The following is a 25314-nucleotide window of genomic DNA, read 5'->3' on the forward strand; positions in this document are numbered from 1 at the left end:
AAGGCAGAAAGATGTCAATATAGGTAGAGAGAAAATATTCTTATAGTCTTATCTCTCATCCAGAGAGATTTTAATTTACTTGCTGATAAAGTGTGTCAGGTTAATATTGAAAGCAATATGAAGAGGATAGTAATGATGAAGATGGCCCTACATCTAATTTAAGCTCTCTCTCTATTGTCAGAATAATTGTGGAACTATTTTTGAAATGGTATTTGAGGATGAGAGAACTATAGCTATATAAAAGATTGTTAAGTGATTTTTCTACTCTGTGAGAAGTAGAAGAAAGAACAGCAAAGTGTTTGTTTTGGATTAATGGTTGGTAAAAGCCATTAGCCATGGCAAAATGAAAGCATTGTCAAGGGGGTGAACCACCAGTTGAGTCACTCTGTAATGGATTATTACCCTGTTGTTAAGGATGACAACTCCTGCTGGAAAACAGGGAACCTAGTAGATGTAAAAGAAAAGGACATCAGAGTAGAAATTAAAGCCTAGATGAATTATTTTGTCAGCTACATAATTTTTGTTTACATCTGTTTGTTTGTTTATTTATTTGAGTGAAACATAGGAGAGATTCGATGCACTGTTTGTTTTCTTTATTGAACTGCAATATACACAGTCATTTTAATGAAGAACTTCAAATAGGACTTTGTCTACCTGATGATGATATACAAGGTTACCACAATTAAAAAAAGAAACAATTTAGCATAATTTTTTCTCTCAGAAGTACCCCCCCATGCCATTTCTTAATATAATGAGAACAAGAATGACAAATAATATAAAAAACTTGTGAATTGTGAGCAAACACAGCTTGTAACTGCTTATATTTCTGTTTAGAGGACACTCACTCTTTTCTGTTTCTTTGACATTTTGTAAAATGTTGAAATCTGCAAGCCTTAAGAATGAGAGTCATCATTATTACTTTCTAACACCTATGAAAAGTCATGCTCAGTTAAAATGTTCAACACTTACAGGGAACCAGATCGATTATAAACTAATCTCAAGTTAATTATTCAGCTTTGCAAAAGTGCAAAAAAATAAACTAATACAAAACCAGAAATGATTCAGTTCTTCCTGGTGATACTTTTCAGTATGATGTACATCCAGGAAAAATGAAGAATCCAAAAGAACTGATTTACTAGCCCAACATAATGTAGCTCTGAAACACAAATAGGTATCTCCTAAAAATGTATTTTCAGTTAGTGGCTAAGGGCAATATAATTTGTTGCAAAAGTCTACGTATTACTTTAATTGTTATATGATTGTGAGTGCCAAAGTTCTGTTTCTCCCATTTCTTGTTCACAGAATTTCCTGTAGTTTCTTTGGTTGGGTGATAAGGATATATTGCTGCCATAGAAACAGCACCACTACACCTTTGGTTTGTAAAGATATTGTGGAAAAGCTTCTGCAAGTCAAACCCATAGTCAGCACAGCTCACCAGGATCTTAGTTGTGCTTCCACAACATCACAGCACCTCACAATGATCTATTTGCATTAATTTGCACTGATTTTTCTTTCATTATTTTCCCATTAATTATGGGCCATCAAAAAGCATAGCTAATCAAAGCCCTTAAGATGCAAACTTTGTAGATTTTCCAGAACAATGGATCAGTGCTCTCCCTGTCTGTCTCAGCTGTGTTTGTATGCTTTTCGTCATAGAAAAGCAAGCAGAGGGTTTATACACCTAAATTTGCCTCAGACAATATGTCTGACAGTCACTGTAGTAACAAACACGGGCACACATAAACTCTCAAATGCTCTTCTACTTCCAAGTTATTACATCTTGTTGTCATTTTTGTGCTAAAACTCTTTGTCCTTGTCTTCTTCTGTCTCTGAAGATGCACTGTTCAAGTATTGTTGTTCTTAGAGAAAATGAAGTTATCCACTCCAGATCTCCTTCCTCTCTCCCACATTGCACATTTCCCATACGAACATAAAGTAAAAACAAAAAAACAAAACTTCCCCAGTTGTTACAGAGAATGCATACTTTATGTTTTTATAAATTAGTGCGTCAGGCCTGTAGTTTTGACAGTTTAAGAATAAGTTGATCTGAAGCTTCAAAGATATAGCTATTTATTAAAATTATAAGACAAGTAACTACAAATTACATAGAATCACCACAGAACATAGAATGAAGTTGTAACCTTGAACCATTACTCTTCTAGACAGCTGAGCAAGACAGAGTGAAATGTCAGAAATTTACTACACAAAATTTTTATTAGTTCTGAAACTTGATTTGTATCCAAAAAATAACACAAGTGGATACATCCCATGAGCTTACATCTGTCTTATAGTAGAGAAATTTACACTACTCTGTGTTATAGATGTTCCACCTTGTGTATAACTGAATGAATAGGGAAAAGGAAGCAAATTAATGTGACCCTAATGATTAGGTAGTTCTAATCTCTGTGGCTCTGTTTTGTATATTAAAAAAGTCAAAAAATAGAAAATGCATCCTTTTGTAATAGACCATAATATAGTGTAAAATTAAGACATGCTTACAGATTCTAGTGACAGTACCAGAAGCAATTTATCTGCATCAGTAGAGAGTTCCATGTGCATAAATTTACATATTTGTTAATTTTCAATGAAATACTAATAAAGGATCATCGAATCAAAAATTGTATCATAGCACAGATACTAGAATTGAAATTATATCAGGAAAATGATAAACAAATTAAGTTATGTGATATAAGACAGATTCTATCTTATTTATAAGAATAATACTTTTCTATAACAGATGAGGAATACTTGCTAGAATATTGCATTCTGTAGCTGGCCTGATAGATGTAAAAGTGCCTTTAAAATCAACAGGAAGCTCTTTGCTACCTATGTGCTGTGTTATTTCAAGCATTGTGAGTTTCAGAGTTTTTTGATTAAGAAGTCTTGGATTTGTTTGTGTCAACTCTACAGAATTTCAAAGGGCAAATAAATGATATAGGAATCTTTTAAACAGCAGTGTTTTATGATTCATTGAAAAACTGAAACTGGCCTTGCTGACTAAGAACTGCAACTCAGTGCAGTTTAATACATTCGGATTTTTAGCAGCAATCAGCCAAGGTGTTCATTCTCACTCAAAATTGTTTCAGACTCATCAAGGATGATCAGAAAAATCTACTTTTATAAAGGCAAAACAGTTCTAATTTTACAGCCAAGTTACAAGACAGAAATTAAAGGTAGTCAGAAAACACTTATTTTTTCTTGGAACAGGTATTCTAAACTTATTTATTGTCTCACCATTAGTGCAGGAAAATCACCATATATTGTATAGACACACAGCTGATTTACAAAGTGTTCGTTAGATCCACAGTATTTTAAGATTGTATTCCTGAATATGAAGAATTTTAAGTAGCTATTTAGGAACTTGAATTTCTAAATGCATAATTACTCAGTAGGACAACTTATCTTTGTATTTTGAATATGGTCCTAATAAGGAACTGTGAAGGAACTGAAATAGCTAGTGATAGGCTAAATCTATTTGTTCTCCTCATTTGAAGGTCACATCAAACAGCAGTAAAATAATACTTTAACTGGCAAGTAATAAAAGTTCCATAAATGGAAATGTTGTGATCTAAAATATGGAAACAGATCTTTTCTGTCTCAGAGAACTATACTTGACACAGTACATGTTGACAGTGTTGGAAGACATGGACTAAGAAGAATTTCTAAAGCAAGTGGTTTTAAGAATGAAATTTGAAGAGAGAAAGCGACTAAGTATATACAACATAATACAAAAAGCTAGGAAATTCTTTGAACACAAGAGTGTGATAAAGGAATTAGAGCAAAATCCCTGATATCCTCTTAACCGCCTCTAGGAAATTGGCAATTACAGTCATTGATGCATTGTCAAAAAAAACCCAGAACATAAAACATGCCCTGTGAGTTATGTATTTCTAGTAAACCAACAATAAAAAAGAAAGCTAAAAACTAGCATAAATACTTCTGAGGGTGTGAGGGTACCTGGGAGGGAGGAAAGAATAACCATAATGCTGACATATAAAAAGACTGGAAAAAAACCCTTTGCTATTGCTTCATGATCTGCAGGTTATCTGGTGGCCTATCTGTAGACACATTGCCTCTCCAAAGGAATCTGAAGAAATCTGCTTGCATTGGTACTTGGTCTTCCAAATTACAAGCATCATTTGTTTTAGACGTTAATGTAATTACTTGAAGCATTAAGGTACATAGAAATCATGAGTGTGGTGGAAAAAACTGTGAAATGATCAATAATACCATTTTCAGTTTAGCATTTGAGTAGGCCAATACAAATTGAATGGTTAGATTAAAGGATATCTTGAGATGTTACTGATTGTGGGGGGCAGCATTCAAAGTGAGGCAAATGTCAGGATGCCATGGAAAAAACAATGTCTGTGTGAATTAAGATTACATCATAACATATGTTCATGAAGAAGCTAGTTTTACATTGGCTGTGCCCAGGTATAGATGTGATCCTTATTTGCTAGAATTGCTAGCTAATGAAGACAATGATAAATAAAAAAGAAAAATGTTGAAAAAGGAATAGAATGTTTTTCAAAAAATACATTTTAATGAGTTACTTTAAAACATTAATTTACAGCTTAACGTACTAATCTAAGTAGAATGCCAGATCAAAGGAGGGTAATGTGAGAGATCCTTTTTTTTTGTGAGGTTTTTGTTTCAATTTACTATGCCAAATAATATCAAAATAAAGAAAGTAAGAGTGTTAAGAGGGGAATATGGATAGACAATAAAGAGGGAATTAGTCCAGAAAGGATTCAGAGAGAGAGAGAGAATATATGGAAACTAGTTGCAAGGAAGAAAGCAGAAATGTATGCAGAACAGCAGATGCTAGATGCATAGTGTGTATTTCATATACATGGATTCACAAACTTCCATTTTATTCACTAAATGATGCAATGTTTTGAAGAAAGGCATTCTCAAAAAAAAAGGGGAAAGTGCTTTCTACTGCTTTCTTTACAGTAGAAATCTGCTTTAGCATTAAAATCTGTTTTAAAGACAAAAAATTAGCAAACAAAAATCAAATGTAAAAGAAAATCTAGAAAGAAATGTTGAAGTTGGTTGCTAGGGGAATAGGCAGTGGGATGCAGGGTAAAAAAAAAGATGTGTCTAGGAGTGGAATTTTGCAGAGCCTTGAAGATATGGATGAAAAGCTTTAATTGGATATGGAAAGAGAAATGAATTTGCAGGGAAGAGATATAAAGACATACACACAGAACCACACTGACGATTTCCTGGAACTGCATTGAAGATCAATGAGTATATTATCAACAGAAGGAGACCACTTTATTATCCATTTATTTCTTTGTATTTAAGGTAATTTGGTGTCTGGCATTTAATGAAGTATGTGATGTTATCTTTGCTGTTATTTATAACACTCTACTTACAGCACTTTTGTACCTCTATGAAGAAATTTAGGAAAAGGCATATTCATCTACAAACAGGTCTTTTTGGGTTCTTGTGCAGTTTGTTTATTTTGCTGCTATTGTCCTGGAGTTATGACATTTCACAGTGGGAAATAGATATTTACTTCTCAGATGAGATTAATTTCTTAATGCCCAGATGATACTGTCTGCTCAAATGTTAGGATGTTCTTGACAATCAGGCTTCCTTTTACTTCTTTCCTTTATTACTCTTATAATTCACTTTTACTATTCACTGGAATATTTACTTGAAAACTGTATTAAAAGAGTTTAAGCTACTGTATTCTGTCTGCTGCTGCTTTTGCTGGTAAGGCATAACTGCATACTTAATGTTCATTCTCCGCTGCCTACTGAGTTACAGCAGTGTGTGTGAAGGCTCCTGGAAGACAGTGGTGAAGCAGGAAAAGGACAAGGGTCAGATAGAGAGCTGAATAGGGCTATGAATAAAGATATCTCACAAGGATTGTGAGGTCAACATTAGATGCAGGCTGTCTGGTAGAACTGAGTAGATAAGGTCTGGTCCTGTAGTTTCTATTTTACCAGTTTGGAGACTGATAAAGACAGATCAAGAGGGGAAGAAATCTTTGTTAGGTGTCAGGGCCACAATGGGTACTTAGCCTTGAAGAATTAGCAGAACCAGCAAAATAAACAGAGAGAGAGAGTTCAGTATGTTTACATTCAGCACCAAATAAAATAATTTATCTAGCTTTTGAAAAACATGAAACTGCAAGTTTATGAATGGCTGGGGTTTCATTCTGTGTTTGTAGTCAGTGATTGTGCTTATCTCCTTTATTAAATAACTGCAAGTAAGAGTGCAGCATGCTGAATGGGAGGTGAGGAAGGCCAGTCGAGTGAATTCACTTGCATCTCTGTTTTATTGTATCTATCCAAGGAAAAGCCTCTGTGATGAGGACAAACATCTTTGTGATCTGAACCCCTCCATCACAGCTTTAATTTCCTCCTGTCTCATTGGAAATGGGAGACTGTGAAAGTAAGGAGAGTCCCTTAGAAAGTTCCTCTCCCTTGCCATTTTTGTGTCACCAAGTCTGCTGCAGGTTAAGCGTTATTTGCAGAGAGCTCAGGTAGCTGGATCTCCTTTAGGTATCCACAAGAGACTGAAGCTATGCATGCCAGTGTCCATTAGATTTTTATCATCGGAAAACACATTGTGTAGTGAGCTAGTCTTCAGTAAAGTCAAACACACATTCGCTTTTCAAAAATATGAGGAAAGTACAGAAAGCTTCTCTAATGACAGTGTGAAACTATTCCAGGTCAGATATATTCAGTGGGCCTTTCACAGTACTTTCTATAGACATTAGGCCCATCACTGCCTTTCAAATTAACTCTTTTGAAGCTTGAATACAGCTTCTTTTCCACTAAAAAAAAATTAAATTCCTGAGGTTCTTATTATGTGAACCTGTTAGGCTTGTCTTTAATTTTTAGATGTATGACATTTATTAATTAATTTTACAGTAAATCCTAACTCACAAAAATTCACTTTGCCAAATTTATGTGCTCAGTGTTGGAGTTCCACACCATCATTCTTAAGAGTCAGAAAATAATTTTTTTAGAAAAGGTCTATTTCCTTTCATCTTTTTAGAGGCTATTAAAAAAAAGAAAAGAGCACAAATCCCCAACACTTTAATTCTAGTGCTTGAAAATAAATGACAGCCACATCACAGAAGTATATAGCTCAAAAACCTTATTGGCTTTTAGACATAGTTGCTTCAGTAAATCACAAATGTTGCCTAAATGCATACTACCATTTGAAAGTCTTTATTTACACAAAGAAAACCACTTAAAGACTGAGATTAATTGCCTTTCAAAACAAGAACATTTAATGCTTTAAAAAATTTCTCTGGAATAATTACCTCAAAACCATATTCTTACTCTTTTTATTACTTAAATAAGGCATAATATTCTTCAGGAAATATGAGGAAGTCATATTTTTTATAATTGGAATTTCTATTCCCTAGATGTAACAAGATGTATATAAATAGCATGCTTATATTTTCCCAATGTTTGGACTGATAAATATCTCTATGTTGAGTGATGTTAAAACTTTTCTTGCTGCTATTTACAGAGTAGAGGTGGATTAATTGGGGTATGTTTTATATCTGCATGTGTATTTTACAATTTGTATTAGATAAAATAAGAATTTTACCTACACTAAAATGGTAATTTTTGAAACGAAAACAAGTGAATGAAAATGTACAAAGAGCTGGGTAAATGGTCAAGGCATATTTGAATAATGTGCTATACTGTATTTGTCATTACTTTAAAGAAAATGTTAATTCTGTCTCCAATGTTTTATTTATTTCACCATTTTAATTGAAACTGGAAATTCTAAGAGTCAAGAGAACTCTGAACATTTGACAATTTGGACAAATTTCTAGCAATTATTCACAACTTTTTTTTGCCTCTATCTGCTGCCAGTTTGTTTAGGCAGCATGTGTATTATGGAATTGTCTAAAATCAAATGTTAACATATTCACAGAGGCTTTCCATAGTATGATAATATAGTAGTCTTCAGGGCAGCTGTGATGAAAATCTAATTGCATTTTTCTCTTTTGAACAGTCCTAAACTGGATTGGCAGTGTAGATCAAAACCAGCTAAGAGACCAGCATAACAAACTTTTCAAATATTGGCACTTACAAATGCATCATTCTTCCTTAGGTGTTGTAAATATTAAAATATTTTAACTAAATACTTAATATGAGCATAGAACCGGTTACAAAACTGCCTGGAGCTGAAAAAATATAAATATTTAATTGCTTCTGACTAAAAGGTACTATATACATCTGTCAAATCAAAACCAAATGTCTTTGGATACTAAAAGCAGCATGCAATGCACAACATTTTCTTCCTAGCATCTGAACTATAAAATAAGCTTTTCCTGAGTAGCATTGTGTGATATAACTGCTGAAAGAAACATCTGCTCAACAGTTGCAATTTTCTCACTGTGGAACGCTCCAAATGATGTAATCTTTTCTCTCCCATAATAAGTTAATTTTTATGTCTGAATCTTCATGTTTTGGCCTTTGTCTAGGGTGACTACTACAAGCCTTGGGCTGTGTTGGAACCTGAATGCATGGCATAAACATTGTATTTTTCAAATAGAGTAACAACAAAGCATGGAACAATGTAGGATGATCCAAGGAATTTTATAAGCTGTAGAAAAAATGTTCATGTTTAATTTCATTATAACCAAGTACATTTATTGTAATAAAGTTCATTTATAATAGATGGATTAATACATGGAAATCCTGTATATTCGGTACTCTGAGTGTATCTTCTATGACCAATGATCCTATATGTTGGTAATAATATTTTGCTTACGTCTGTGTAACTCTTTGATCTAGCATAAACTGTACAGATCTCTGTGTGAAGGATCCACTTGAAAGAGTCAGAATTGTTTCAGTATAAGCTGCTACATTTCTTAGGGTTAATCTGTATATTACAAAAATATTGGCATGAACATTCAAGCTTCTTGTTAGCTAATGAGGTAGGAACAAGGAATTTGTACATTTCAGAAAAGGAGAAAGAACTATAAGCATAGGAAGCCATCTCCATACTCACTGAAATTTGGGTAGCATTACAAATTGGCAAAACCAAAGTAAGCTTTTGTTCAACTGTCTCACAGTGCATTGTCTCTTGGACTTTTTATATAAAGAAATATGCGGTCTGTATTTTAGAATTCCAAGTTGGAAGGCCTTGGGAATTAACTCTGCAGCTGACTGGCCCTCTGTAGCCAGTCATATGGGGATGAATACATAGGAGCTCTGGACAACATATTGTACTAAGAAGCTGTGCAAATTCAAAATGTGCCCTGAGATATGTGGTCATAGTAAAATTAAATCTCCTGCAGGATTTAGTGGTTGTGTTAAAAGATTCTTCATCCATAAAACTTGTAAAACTTTTAAATAGATTAGCAGCTTGAGATTCTTTTCCTCATAGAAATGTTCCCTTCTGTGCACAAATTACTATTGTATACTGAATATCACAGTTTTCTTTATTACAGCTGGAGGAGACATTTGATTCAAGAAGCTCAGCTGTTTATTCTTATGTCATTAGCACTTGGCCTTTTCATAGTTGCTATGGGGAATAAGCAAAGAGGCTGCTAGTGACAACTTCACTATTTTTCTGTATTATCTTTCTCAGGCTTGCAGCCATCAATGGCACTGATATCCTTAATGACTTTTTTTTTGAGATTGTCCCAATGGCATTACTCAAAAATAGTATTACATTCTTGCAATTTTCATTTGACTGATGAGCTAGAAAGATCTCACCGTAATGCAAAAGTGGTAGCCAGAACAATATTGCTATTACTGTTCACATCTCCTAAGTAAGTTTTCCAGCTTCTATTTTGCCAGAAACTATATAGCCTGTCATATGAAACTGGAAAATTTTGATATGGAGTCAGAAGCAAATCACTCAAGTTTTGGATAATTACTTGTTTCACCTTTTTGTCATTTTTTTTGTAACAAATGAAAGAATTATAATTACTGGCCAGCCAACTGTGTGATGTTATAGTGCATACAGACTGACCTTTTTCTCTTGTATCATTTAGGTTTCTCTAAACCAGTGGAATTTCTGTATGAATTGCAATATCAATCAAATGAAATTAAATCTCAGCTTGAAACTTTGGTTGGTATGCATCTGGTTCAAAGTGAATGGGATACAGAATCCAGAATTGTTACACTGATCTTTAATATAGTGTTTGCACCTAACAAACCAATCAGGTAAGCTCCTGTTCCATATTACCAACAGAACATGCAATAAAATCCTGTCTGGTCACTCAGCTATGTAAGCACCTCCCTGCATTGTTTTCCTCATTTTGTATTCACCTCTGAGATCTATTATTTTAGATTTTCTCACTTGCTTCTTCTCAGTATGATATCTTTGACAGTGTCTCTTTTTAATGCCTGCAAGATGGTTCTGTTGAGTTACTGCCTTAGTCTCTGTGTGCATCAATTTACTTCTAAACATTGGAGTATTGAAAGACTTCCAATGAAAATTAGTTGTTCTCAAAATTCACAGAAAGCATACAGGCAAGATGGTCTATCAGTCTTGAAAAACTTTTCCTAGACAACCATGTGTGCATATTCTTTGGCTGGAAGGGATGGTTGAATTTGAAATTAGTCTCTGGTGCCCCAGTAACAACAGTCCACAGGAAACTATTATCTTCCTTTATAGTTGTGATGTGAAAAAATATGGGTTTGCTTTGACTTACATTAGTACATCCCACCTCTTTAAAAAAAAACCAAAACTGAAAGGGAGATCCTTCTGGAGAGAGGGAAGTTGCACCTTCCTTTTGAAGCAGTCAAATGCATATGGAGAGGACTTTGGAAAGAAGCTTCTGTAAAATGCAGGCACAAGGTAAATTCAGAGGGTCAACATTACAAGGAAGATTAGGGAGCAGTCACTGCTGAATAGCACGGGTTGCATGCAAAGAGGGAATTTTTAGGATGCAGGAGGGAACTGTATTTGCAGTAGCCCAGAAGGTTACTGAAATAAACAAAGAGCAAACCTTTAGGAAAGACTTCCACCTACCTCATGCAGAGTCATTGTGTCAGAAGGAAGATTTATTTAGAAAGCCTTTTTATTTCTGCTCTGTCCAATTTTTTAAATTTTTTTATTTTTTTTAACCTTTATGTACTTGAGATCTATCAGGCTTCACGTAGAGGGCTCAATGACTGCAATTAATTAGTTTCTTTGTCATCAGAACCTACAACACCAACTCTCTTAGATGATCATAAGACATCAGAGTCTGGAATTTTTCTAAAGTATATAGACCTCCATCAGATCTATTTGATTCTAGTATGAACTGTTAACATAGTGTGGACTGAATTCTCTAACACCACAGTAAATAAAGAATAATGAGTAAACCAAATTGAGTTAATTCAACAGAGAGTAAGCAGAAGAAGAATCAAATCTCACGGCTGTGCCCATCATTTTGCTTTCATATTATGCCCTTTCTTGTACTTTGCTGTAAATACCAAATGCTATTTAGTTTACATTCCAGTCTAAAGTGAAACTGGTGCGTACTATGCCATGTAAAATTTAGGATGTATTCCAATTTAAAACGATCTGTATTTTCATTTTACTGTAGTATAGTTCTACAAACTCAAGGCTTATTTTGGACATTAATTTACTGGTATTATGTGTGATAATGCTGTTCTATGTAATGAATGATTTATCTGAAATTTTAAGGAATGAAGCAACTCTAGTAGTACAGTGCACTACAGGAGGTGTTTGGAAGTTTCCAGTGCGGTTCATTGCTATGGAGCCAGAAGTGGATGATGTCATCAACATTGAAGCAGTTGGCCTGAATAAAGAATCTATAATTGGCTTTAAGCTTGCAAGCCAGACAAGGTAAAAATACTTATGATAAGGTTTTTATGCAGTCTTCTGAGGCTAGAACTCACACTCAAACACATCAGATAGCAGATTTGGACAGCAGAAACTTAACTGAGCTGCAGCTATTTCCATAATACATCATTACTTTAAAGTGCTGCATTGTATAGGTAACAAATGTGATTTTGAAGCTGTTCTGTAGGAAACAGAAACATTCTACATTTAGGCTGTAGCCACTCAAGAGAAAATCTGTGGAATAGATCCAAATTCTTATGTTATAACTTTAAAGTTTTGCCCTAAAATGTTTTTGTGTGTTAATCTGTGTAATACAATGTTAAGGCAGGTGTGTTCTGATACTAAAGGCTCACTATTAAAGCCTTAGCGTTTTTACTCATAGATTGTTTTTCAGAGTACTTCATACTTACACCAAGTTAAAAACAATCCTTTGCGTTGTGGTTTAAAAATGTTTAAATGTGTCATATTTTTAAAGTCTACCTTTTTTATTATATAAGCATATTATGAATTAATCTCTACTTTGTCACTAGATCAAATAGTTGTGTCATTCTTCAGTGTTTTACTACTCTCTATTTTAAAAGTCCTGTAGAAATCTCTGTTAATATATTTATATATTATTTTCTCAAAAGTTTTCTCAGTTTTACATTTTTAATTATTTTCTCAAGAGTTTCATAATGTTATAGCAAACCCATGGTGTCATTTGTCTACAGCAGAAAGTCAAGGATTAAATTGTGTGGTACTGATAGATAAATTTTAAAGTAGTAAACAGTGAACCTAAAAGAATCATGATGCTTACAATCTAATTAGCTGATTGAAGTTTTTAAATTTCCTTTTTTCTTTAAAATTAGCTTTTTTTACTGTATATCTAGAAAGTGCAAAATATGCTGATTGATAGTTAACTTTCATTGTAGATAAATGCTTTTGTAACATCCCCAGCAGGAAGTGTCCTTGATTCCAACTGGTTTTATTTTTAAGAGCTTATTTCCAAAAGCTGTACATCTAAGATGGACAGTTGTTCCAGCTTCTAGATGACTGTCAGTGATGATAATTATTGAGAACTCTGAAAAAGGCTCCTATCACAGTGTTCAAGTTAACAGCTTCAATAGAATGGGCTGTTTCAGGAACAAAAGTGAAGCAATTGCTCTGGCAATACTGTAATCTCCTGGTAGGTGTTTGATAGTAGAGAAGAGACCTAATGTTCTCCAGAAAGGTATTATAAAACCTGAATCATTATAGTTATATAAAAAAGGAGCCATGATGGAACACAGATTCTCTTTCCCTTAAACAAATTCCAACTTTATTTTACATAACAAGGGTTGTACCCATACATTTCAAATACAAAAGGTAATGCATGAATGTACTGAATAAACTCCATGTTTTAAATAGTGCCAACAACTGCTTTGTAAGTTTTAAACTGCTTTATCTTATCTTTGATTTGCTTAGAAGATTTTGGTGGTGGAGGTTTAGTTATAGAAATGCAACACTCAGCCAACCAACATTTAGCATACAGGATCTGCAGTTTAGAAGCAATTACACAAGGAACCTGTATATTACAGATCTAATTTAATGCTTGAATAACTCAAATGACTTAGATTAAAAATAAAACCTTGAAATATTAACATATGGATTAAAAGTTTCAATTAGGATATGGAGTGTCATCCTATAGACCTTCCCTGAAAAAAATCATCAGAACTTTGGAGTTTTTCTTAAGTAAACAATTAGCAGCACAATCCCATAGAGAATCAGTTCTGGTACTTAAAGAGAGGTGTTTTTTTCTTCACCCTGTGTATAGATACTTTCTGTCTTCTTTTCTTATGCTGGATAGTACTTAATGGCACTGCTACTTTAAGAGTAACTGGAGGGGAAACAGATGTGTTTCTGAGTAACCTGCTATAAAGGGACTCTGCAGCTGTGTCTTTTTCTCCATCTGCTACTTGCAGGATGGAGCGGTTGTACAGCATCCCTGAGAAGACCTGTACATCTTTTGGGGCTAGAAGGGTGTATAGTGATGCAACAAAAAATATTCAAGAACTGCAGGCCCAAAAAGAGTCTCATCATCCTATTAAGGACAGATTAAGATTCTTGTATATATATACCAAGTTGAATGAGGATCTTCACTGATCCACAGAGCACCTCTGGTGACCACTAGAAAGCTATGAGATCAATGGCTTTAGCTTTCTTTTTCCTTACAGCTACTGCAACTCAAACGTGGTCTTCTCCCTTTAATTCCATCCATCTCTGGCAAAATCCTCAACGTGTATGAAATATTTCAGACTATGATTTTCCAGTTTACCCATAACTACATTTGATGGAATGATGAACAGTTACAAATAGGAGGTAGTTGCTACATGTTCACAATGATCTGCAATAATGAAAGCTCTGAAAGTACATGTAAATATTCATTTAAAATTGACACGCACATGCTCAAGTGAGAAACAGCCCCATATCTGCTTCAATAAATAATGAAAGATGCTGAGAATGCAGCCAAACAGTTTTGTTGTATGAAGAAAACTAAAATATATTTTTAAAACTGTCTTCCCTAGGACAGCTGTGATATATGAGTAGTGCAACATTTTACTTTCATCTTTAAAAATTCAAAATGGACATTTTGTCAAATTATTTGTTGTAATGCCATTGAGATTGGTTAGAGTCAAATGTGCAGATTTCACTTGTTAAATAAGAAAAAATCTGCCACTTTTTAACATTCGTAGATAATATTTTTTGTTTTTTGTAATAAACGTAGGTTTAATTCAACACCAGCTGAAATCATTGGCAACATTTCCAGATGTTTTGATACAAGCCACTAATATTTGTGTTAACATTAGTGTTTTTTTAATACCAAATACATTATTGAATGCCAGTGGTTTACAGAATGACAGCAGTATTAGCCAAAAAGAATAAATAGAATATTATCCCTGGAAAGAAAAATTATAGAAACTTGTTTGATATCCAACTCAAATTATTGGTCCATTATTTTATGCTGATATCCATAATTGAAACAGAGAATAAAGAATTCCAAAAGTGATGCTTTGCTTAATAAAACTAGTCCTTTCTTTTTTTGTTTTACTGAAAATATTTTCTTATTGTATTTTAATCAATTATGCTTTGGGATCAGAACAATTGTATTAATACAGAACTGTTCTTTGGAGAATATTTACTACTATATATTCCAGTATGAAGGTGTTTTGACAGTTGGATTTATTTCTTCACATGAAAATACTGATATCCAGCTACAGCAGAATGAATGTGTTTTCCAGTGCAAATACTTCAACAGCCAACATGAAACATGTAGATATATGAACACTATGTTCACTTGAAATTTTTTTGTAAACTACATTACTTTTGATTATTTAGTCAAGATGCTGGATAATTCTCTCCTTTTCATTCTATCTGCTTATTTCTCATACACAGAGCCTCCTTTCACCAATATAATTCTAGTTTTCCATGTACCTGTTCGTGATTGTTTTAATCATGTATTGCTCCCCATATACAGTAAAATTTTATCCATCCTTCCATCCCAACCTCTCACTCCAATCCTGTGTTTATCACAAACAGATTATTTGTTACATTGAGGAAACTTCTCAGATGAACTCAAACTATGCTTCAGACAGACATACTTAGTCAGTGCCTGGTATCACAAAAGCAAACAGGGTGGTATCAATATAGTCTCCATGGAGTCGTGTCTGCAAAATCCAAGACTCCACCAGATTATGGAAACAGAGCTAGGATAAAGAGAGAACAAATACAGGTGGACTGGGGAGATGAGAAGAAAGATTAAATTAGGCTTTAAACTCACTGCATGAACACTTTTATTTATCTTAACCAACATTTCACATTTTGAACACCACTGGGGATATTTTCCTTACTTCTTCTATGCACATTTCCTAGTGCATAGAATAAATGTTCAACTAAAAACGTTTCTTGATCACACAAAATTAATTTTAGTGCTGTCTGAAGAATAGTGAGCAACCCGTTTTTTTTCTGTATCCTCCCTAATTGTGAAGGTAAAAACAAAAAAATATTTACAGTTACAACTTTGAGAAATTTTTCTATTTTACTGTAATTACTGCTGTATTTCATTAGAATTACCATGAGCCAGAATTATTTATGCTTCAAGAAAATGCATTCATTAAGTTCTCAGCACACACATCCTCTTCTCACCCTCTCACACATCGCTGTGCACGTTACAGGCCTGAATTCCTATGCCAGTCTCTGTTACCAGTTCTGCAAGATTCTACCATTAAGCTAAAGATGTAATTAAAATACTTTATCTTAGCATCTCCCACACAGTGGCAGCTGCAGAGAACAAATGTTGACTGAGTTCCATTTTTGGAGTCTGAATGGATATTTGTGGAAAATATTGATAATGATACACGTGGCAGAGCTTCCAAAAAGTTATGATACAATAATAATACAATACCTGACATGTCACACATTTAGCCAGGAGCTGTATCTAGCCATGTCACTTGGAGAGCTTTTAGCAGGAAAAGTCAGTTTACCAATCTGCAAATATAGTACCCCCAGTAAGAACAGGAATGAGACAGAAATCTTAACATTCTGTGAAGATAAAAACCCTTACTCCTGCTTTGGTTTTACACAATGTACACAAGTGATGTTATAGTTGGTAAGCATTCCCTGATATTAATTTTTCGTGCAGCATTTCTTCATATTTTTTAAAAGTCCTTTAATTCTGAAGCAGTCTTTCCAAAGCTATAGCGTGATAATTGGAATTTCTGATGTCCAGAATTTTCTGATGTCCAGAGTTTAGGATTTAGAGTGGTCAATTAAACCAGAGTTGGTTTTGGTATGAAACCTAACCAATTTTGTAAATAATGAGGATTTCTTAATTTTTTTCCATTGACAATTTTTTGGTTGAAAAGAAATTATCTTAATCATACTATCATTAATAATTTTATAGAATCTGACAAGTGCATACAGTTACTAAGCTTAAAGAACTTCACTGTGTAATAACTGAAATTTCTTGTGTCATCCAACAGATGTTAACTACAAATTACAAAAGTAAGTTTAGTTATGATTAACTATTTTTGAAAGTACATTGCAACATTTTCAAACCATACACCTCATTTGCTTATGCAGTTATATACTTTACAGATTAAGACATTTTGTTATTCTGCTTTTATTGAAAAAAAAAGATTAAAACCATTATGCATTGTTTTATATGTAAAGTTTACAAAATGCTGAGTTTTATAAAGGAATACATTTCTACAGGAATAATTCACTGCTTTACTAGTTAGAGGAAGAGAGGAGTAAAGATTAAAACTATTTCGAGCCTTAATTTAATAAAGGCTTATATTTTCAGATTTTCTGGGTATTTTATAAGTTTTGCAGTGCGTTTTCTATGGGGATATGAATTTTAAGGTTTCCTTTAATTGAAAACACAAGGCACTATTCTTTTTTAGTTTACTAATCTGAAAATTGTCTGACATGACAACACTGATGAGCACACACTGCTATTTAAGAACAATACTATTCAAGAACAAGGTTAAAGGAGTAATTATAAATATGTCTATTAAATAGTAGCTCCATTTCCACTCTTCTAATTGCTATTATTTCATTGTCCAATTATTATTTAAATCCAAATTAATATTTACTCTTGCTCATTATTTGACTAAGGGCAGAGTTCATATTGTCTGAAAGCAACATCAAACCATTATGACAGGAGTTATGAAACAGGTGGGAAGACATGTTTGCTTTCATTGGTTTATATGGCCTCTGCCGTTCTATTTACTAATTCATTCTTGCTTGGTTCATATGTGTTTTCAAAACTCTACACATCATTAAACTCTGAGTATAATAGTATCTACTACCCTTGAGTTAAAAGCCTTCTAGAAAAAATACAGACTGCCCCATCACTGTCCTTCATGGCTGATAAATGGCAAGCCAAACATTGACTCCAGAGCTGTTTTACCTGAAGTAGTAATCAAAAAGGAGGAAGTAATTTTTATTCATTTGCAAACACATGATTATTAATTTTTAATTATACACTAAATACACAGACACTGAAAACAATAATGTCTGAAATTCAGGTGCTATTCTAGGAATTTTATTTCCAGCTTTCTCTGTACTATAGAAGATGAGAATGACAAGCAATTTACTTATGCTAGTGAGCTAGCCAGGATGCCAGATCGTCTCCCTGATCTGAACATCAGTGAAAACACTGCTTGTTTTTTTCTTGAGAGATCATATTTAGATATAATTTTAAAACAAAACCTCATGATTTATCAGCACTACAGGAGCTGTGAAATGTTCCTGTTTCTGACTGTAAGTTTTCAGTTGCTAGTTCTTGTATTGTTAGGCGTATCTTCATCAGAATCGATCCTGACCTATCATATGATGGCTAGACATTTAATTTGTCAGAATTTCTATTTTCTTTATTTGGATATAGCTCCCACTTTGAGGAACATTTTGTTTCCAGTAACTGACTTGACTCTTTTGTTTAAAACTGCCAGGCTTTGGGGAGGGGAGGGGAAGGAGAAGGGTGTTTTAGGTGTGACTATATGTGTTCATTTAAGTATGTATGTGTGTATATACATTTTACTCAACACAGAAAAAAATTATAGCTGCCTCTAGTACTTTGTGCCAATGCTGTCAAGAAGCATGCAGATTTTCTTTAAAGCTTTGTATTAGTTTTTCTCCATTTTTCTTTGCAAAAATTAAAATATGGCAAGGTTGATGCAGTAGATTTTTTCTCTGACTTGGCAAATATCTTGTGTGCACAATTATAGATCAGTTTTGTGGCAGTTTCATTTTAAACTGTCTGGTCCCCTTGTCAGGACTAAAACTATAGCTTTTTCTCCTGTGTATTTTCTGACTAAATGTTTTGAGGAATCCTTTATGGTCTCTGAAAAAAACTACTGTTGCATCACATCCCTGCTAAGAGACAAGTTCTGCAGGAATAAAGTCCTTATTTTCTGTGTCTTTTGTGCATGAAGCCTGTCCCATTTCCCTTAGCATTTCATCATGGCATGTGTAGTCTGCCATGCTCTTGTAGGTTTTACGAAGAAAACAATGTGCATATGAGGAGTCGTCTTCCCTAACTACTTATCGGAAAATAGACTGAACACGGGAGATAAAGTGCTGTCTTAAAATGTTCCTAAATTTAGTCCGTAGAGCAGTGATGTTGGAAATGAAGACCTGTGTTCAGGTCTTTATTTCCAGAACCAGGTTTTGAATACTTCTCTCAGACATTTTTGATGAGTGCTCTACTCTGCTACTCAGTCTAAGAGGCATCACTTCTTTTTCATTCTGTGCCTGACTTTTGTCTGTAGTAAGTAGGCTCTAGGCATTCACAGCTGAGCAGTCCTTGCTGAAAATACAGATGTGAAAATTCAAGGCTTAGATGGCACGTAGATGGGAACTCAGGCCGTAGCAGGATTAGTGCTTATGGCCCACACCTGTAAACTCAACTGCACAGTTTTAGGCAGCAGAAAAAGATTTTGTCAGCATAAGTTTGAGGTCACAACACTTGAAATGTAATTTCAGACATTCAGTACTTTTGACCACCTTCCTGTCACCTAAAGGAAAACACTAGGCTAAATCTGCTAATACACGCAAGTCTGATGACACTTCTAAGTATCAGTTAATTTTTTTTTCTGAGGAGGCAGAAGCTTTTTGGTTTCTGTTTTCTGCACTTGCACTATTTGTTTCTACAAATGTACAGTGTGACCCTTCTTTCATGAGAGCATTTTGGATTTAGGAAAACCTTTCGTAAGAACATATTCTAAAGGAGAGCTATTTTCAAACAAGATGACATAGGCCCAGCATACCACCCACAGAACAGCACTTGCCCAGGAAATGTGGGACATATCTGTAGAGATACGAATTGTCATAAAATATTAAATTTCACTTCTCTGTATTCCCTTTGAAAAGCAGTGTTATTTCTGGTGTGACAATCCATGAGTAAACAGATCTGAATAACTTTATTTGAGATGTTGTTAGTTTTTCATTCTTCAAATCTTATCAACTGAAAATGTGTTCCCCCTAAGCATGCATGAGATACTTGCCCTGCTGTACTGTGGCAGGGTGTTGTGGATTATTTTTTGATGCTGGTGTATTTCTGGTTTCAATATCTTTTGTTTTCTTCCTGTCCAGATAGTGATAGAGTTGTCTTCAGCAACACATATAAAGACTAAAAGGAGAGTGCCTGACTGGAAAAATACAAAAATGTAAATTCTTTTCATGCTGAGCAAGTTTATGGCAAGGTGTCCCTGAAGAACTTTGATAGAAAGGCTTCCATTTGAGATTAATTTAATATTGTTTTGTAGTCCTCAGCCCCTGTCTTTGCCAGGAATTAGCCATTTTCTCTGGTTCAACAGTATGGCCATGAAGCTAGCAATTAGACAAGATCTGCAGTACCTGTGACAGAAATTCTTTGAGATAAGAGATATACATTAATATCAATAGAGGAACCTAATTGTTATTATTATTGCAATCTCTTAAAGTGTTTAGTTTAGAGGATATGAAAAATGTGGAAAATGTGGAAAATTATTATTTTCCATATGTTCATTTCAAGGCTTTCAGAACTCTCAATCTAGTAACACTCCACCAGATTGAAAATTCAGTTCTAGTCATAAAATTTAATAAAATGGGTGTCTTGTCAGTTTTATTTGATTAGTGATTGGAAAAGTGAGTGGCTTTTAATAGGAAAAGTGGATTTTCACTCTGACATGGAATTTATTTCTATCACTATTATTATATCTTTACAGGTCAGATGATTCTTTTCTTTCTAGTACAAATACTATAATTATTCTGTAGTTATAATATTTATAATAGCATGTAAGTATGTTTGAAAGGGAACACCAACATGCGAGTCCCTGTGTGTAAAGATTATCAATATCTATAAATAAATGTAAATAACTAGTACAGAACATATATTCTGTAAGAATGCTATTAATATTCTATTGGGCTGCCCATGGGCTGCCAAATTTCCTGAATGATGCCACATGGTGGCCTAAATATTAGATTGTAGATAAATTGTATGAAGATACTGTAAAAGGCACAGCAGGCTCCTGTGCTGTTCCATAGGTACCCAGAGCCATTCACTGCACACTTCCTGGAGGGCAGTGATCCTGCATTCCTTGTGATGCCGCAAACTGGAGAACTTCTTCCAGCAGGCACTGTGGGAACCCATATAACAGTGGGATTCAAGCCGAGGATGTATGGCAAGAAGCATACAGCAACACTTGTAATTCAGGTAAGCCTTCCTGAATGCAATACACAAATATACCTTCAGGAGTGGAAGGAAAAAAAGAAATTCTGTACAAAAAAGTACTGTTGAAACACACAAATGAATGTACTGTGATTATTTTACTACTCTTCACAATGGAAAAAAAATAAAACTAAACTTTGAAACTTAACTCATGACAAGCTGGAAAGGCGTACTATATTTTAATTTCTAAGTTATCCCTTTTGCCATCATCACCAGAGACAGATATTTATCCTTATCCTGATACGTTTGCCCCAACTCCATAGACAACATGAGAGAATGAATTTTCACAGAGAATCAAAATAATTATGTTAAAAACTGGTGGAGAATATGGAGAATATATGAATAATTTAGTATGTGAGACCTAGGTTATTGATTTTACTTGTATTATACCTTCTACCAAAGGCACTAGAATCTAGGTTCCAAACTAGAAGTCAGGAATTCAGAACACAAAGCCAGGAGTAACTTTTTTGAAACAAGCTTCAAGATAAACAAAAAGAATTTGTAACCAAGTAGCTTCTGTAAGTCTGAAGGTCAGGAAACGTTTGAAGACATTTATTTCTTCAGTAGTAAAAATGTTCTTATTACTGCAGGAATTAATTTTTAAGTCATTCTTTAAAAAGAAACTGCTTGTCAAAAACATACAGTTGCATCAAACACCCCAAACTCTCTACAAATCATGGTTTTCACTTTAAATCTATTCACTGCATGCTGGCAATGTTTTCAGGCTACTATATTAGAAGTGAAACAGCAATGTTGATTTAAAAAATAAGATGGTCAAAACAAAGTTGATAAGAAGATGCATGGCAAATGACTATAGTGTTTTATCTCTCTGAGTGACAACTTGTACAACAGTGAATAAGAAATTAAAATCCTGGAGAAACAAGAAGGCCCTTTAGTCCTTCCTACTTGTTTTCTTTTACTGTATTAGACATGTGATTAATTTAGTCTTTTTACATAAACAGCAGTGATGCTTATCGCTCTTCCATGTGAAAAAGAAAATAACTGACTGAATTTATTCTGTATTGTTTTATATTTACATAATGCTCTATGACACATCTACAGAGCTTAGAAACTTCTAACGTAGTTCTGGAAGTCCTGTTTTTAGACATGACACATGTAAATGTACTAGCCATGTTTGTCTTTGGCTTAACTTCTGTCACTAACAAAGAGCTTTAACACAAGAAATTTGTCTGGAATGGCATAAACATGATGGTCAAAGATTATTATTATTAGCTTTCTAAGAACTCAGTCAGTAATCCAAAATTTCCGTTTAGGAATTTGTCAGTACAAATGGGCTTTGAGTAATTGGATTTTTAACCTGCATCTACGCATAGCTCAGTCTCTGGTTATGACCTAGGCAGATGGCTCTTTACATCCCCACCTTTGGTACTGTGTGTGGGTGTAGGAAGTCACTCATACATATTACATATACATGTCAGATCACATTTTATTTGTGTATGTTCAAAAATATATTGATGATTCTTAATGCTCATAAGCACAATTTGGAGCAATATTACACCATCACAGTATTTTAGAGATATTTCTAATATTCTTACTCCAATTGAAGTATTAAGTTGTTTCAGTAATGTTTTCATGAGGTTTGTGTTCTCTTTGCTCTTATTGATAGTCCTCTTTTGTACACCGACTTCCCTCTTTCCTCTCCACACAAGCTTTCATTCCTGTAGTTCTAATGTAAGCCAGAATGTCTGTGAATCTGTGTAATTCTGCTGCTGTGCTCTCAACATTAACCTGAAATAAGACTTGATAACATGTTGAGAATACCAGATACTCATTTCTGCCTTTCCTGTTAGTTGAAATACTTTTCATTAGTGACCTGAGGGAGACAGATTTAGTTAGATGGCAAAACCAGTATTAAATCACTCTTATTTGGGGAATAATAATAGAGGTGGTGAAAAGCAATTAATGTTGACCTAACTCTGAAGAACTTCTCTTGCAGATATCCTTTCTAGCTGATATACTGGCTGAGGCTTTGGGCTATTTTTAGAAACAGTGAGGAAGTTTCTTTTCTTTTACAGTGTCACCTCTCTTCTGATGGTGCTGTAGTAAAGGACTACAGCTCTCTTGCTGTAAAATTTCCTTTGCATTTCTGAGGGTAAAGTCATAGTCCTAACACTAACGTATTTTTATTATTAAATTCTATGAATAGTGAGTAGCAGAACTATCATTTTTGTGTGCTTCAATGAACAGTGATAATTAGGCTGTAAAGTAGCAGAGATGACAGTGTAAGTTCTTTGTTTTATGTTGGTCATTACAATTGTGCTGTAAAGTAAAATGGGAGGTTAGGATTATGGAGGAAGATTCTACAGTCATCTTTTTCTCATTTGTCGTAAACATTAAACCCAAATATTGTACATGCAATTTTTTTTTGTTTAGGTCCCCTGCTGAGAACCCAATCCTGAGGAGCTAATTAGCGTTAAGAGATTACAATTTGTCTTTACCAGAATTTAGAGTGTACATTTTATTAACTGAATATATATACACAATTGAAATAATGTAGCCTAATTTATATTTTCTGCACACAAATCAGGTACTTTGTGGGATATTATGTGGTTTCTTTAAGACTTTAATATTCATGAATACTTACAGTAGATTTTATTAATGGCAGAAAACCTTAATTACTTTGCTGAAGCAATTAAATGTTCTTTAACCATCATTAAAATGTCTGTTCTCAGTCAACTACATATCAAAACAATTGCAGTTAGACAATTACTTGAATAGCTGTTAGGAATCTTAATTTTGCAAAAGTGACTTAGAAAATTACTTTAAAAAATTCTGAAGATCAAAGACTGAAATATAATAAAAAGTCAGTAAAGAAAATAATCAAATAATCATGCCCGTTTCTGTAGCTGTGAAAGAGAACATCATAATCTAGTTGAGCTACAAGTAAGAAACACTGACATGGTGCCTGAAGAGCAATTTTAAATAGGTATTATTCCATAATCAAACTTCCACATTTATAATAGCCTTCATAAACAGTACAGTTCTAACTGAAAAAAAAAACCCCAAACCATTTCCACTAGTGATAAATTAGTGAAGAGAGCATGCTTGTCAGATAAGCTATCAAGTGCTGTGAGGAAAATAGGACTTCCTCAGCTGCATGGATATCTCAGAGCTAAGCAGTGATGTGCTGGTAAAGCTGAACAGAAAACTGACAGAGTTTAGGGATGACAAGATGCAGCTGGGGCAGGGGGATGCTCTGCGAAGGCTTCTTGGAGCAGGAATCGCTGCCAGGCACAAGGCAGAGCAGCCAGGAGGCTGGCGAATCCTTCAAAAAAGGCATATTCAAGTTGGTTTACGGTTAATTTGCTTGCACTGTGCTGAATTCAGCTAGAGACCCAAGCAATTGCTTTGTAATTCATGGGTGAGACTTCAGAGATATTCTAAAGCAGAAGGCACACAAAATAAGTCTTAAATGATAAAATAGATGTCAGAGTGAACCAGATTGCAGGTAACATTATCAAGCCCTTCAGAAGTCAGGCTTGTGCACCTTTATTACTGAATAATCACTAACTTAGTCTATGGAAGATAGTGTATCAAAACCATTTGTCATGCTGTTCTGGAAATAAATGATGCCGTGTGCAAGCCACAGTACCCAGGTGTGGCTTCTCTAAGCTTGTCTATGCAGACTTGCATATTCTAACTATTACATATTCAGTAGCTTGGTGAAAATACAATCTGCATTGTTCCTAGTAGATTTGCTAATTACCATAGTTTAATGTTATTCTAAATTGTATCTTTTAAACAGAATGAGCAAGGAAAAATGTAACAAAGTTAATAGAATAATTGAAACAGTTTCACATTAAATAAGACATCAGCTGTGTCCCTTGCCACTGGTTCATGTTGACCTGAGTTTTATGCTTAAAAGCAGAGATCCAGAAAGTTCGTTACAGGCAGTCAATGTAGCAGATCCTATAACTAGCAACACTGGATTTTGAGTTCACAAGCATGAGGAAAGGTTACTTTGCTTATTGAGACTATAATTCTCATAATGCCAAAAAATGATAACAATATGGGAACCATTGCTGTATAAGGGTATTCAGACCATTACCAGTCCTGAAGGAATGGTTGATACTGATTGTATTACATCTAAGCAGTGCTGTGAAACATCCAATATTTGAACTGCAGAGGTCAATTAAGCCACCTTTAATTCTATCTGGAAATGTTCCTCTAAGCCAAGAAAATAATTGTTAGCCATCTTCGTTAGAAATTGCTCAGAGCCTGGCTGAGCATTGGTCTGCTTGTGGGAGATGGTGAGTGTATGTCTTTGCATCACT

The 25314-nt window shown here is 34.3% G+C and overlaps 1 protein-coding gene across 1 annotated transcript in view; it reads left to right on the forward strand.

Annotated features, from left to right (window-relative positions):
- CFAP47 (cilia and flagella associated protein 47) overlaps positions 1–25314 on the forward strand; it is a 347912-nt gene that overhangs the window by 317005 nt on the left and 5593 nt on the right. The window contains exons 61-63 of the mRNA XM_074860922.1: positions 9989–10160; positions 11632–11793; positions 20836–21004. Coding sequence (XP_074717023.1) covers positions 9989–10160; positions 11632–11793; positions 20836–21004 — 503 coding nt within the window. The remainder of the gene's footprint in view (positions 1–9988; positions 10161–11631; positions 11794–20835; positions 21005–25314) is intronic.

This window comes from Strix uralensis, chromosome 2 (assembly GCF_047716275.1).
Source record: "Strix uralensis isolate ZFMK-TIS-50842 chromosome 2, bStrUra1, whole genome shotgun sequence".
Taxonomy (NCBI): domain Eukaryota; kingdom Metazoa; phylum Chordata; class Aves; order Strigiformes; family Strigidae; genus Strix; species Strix uralensis.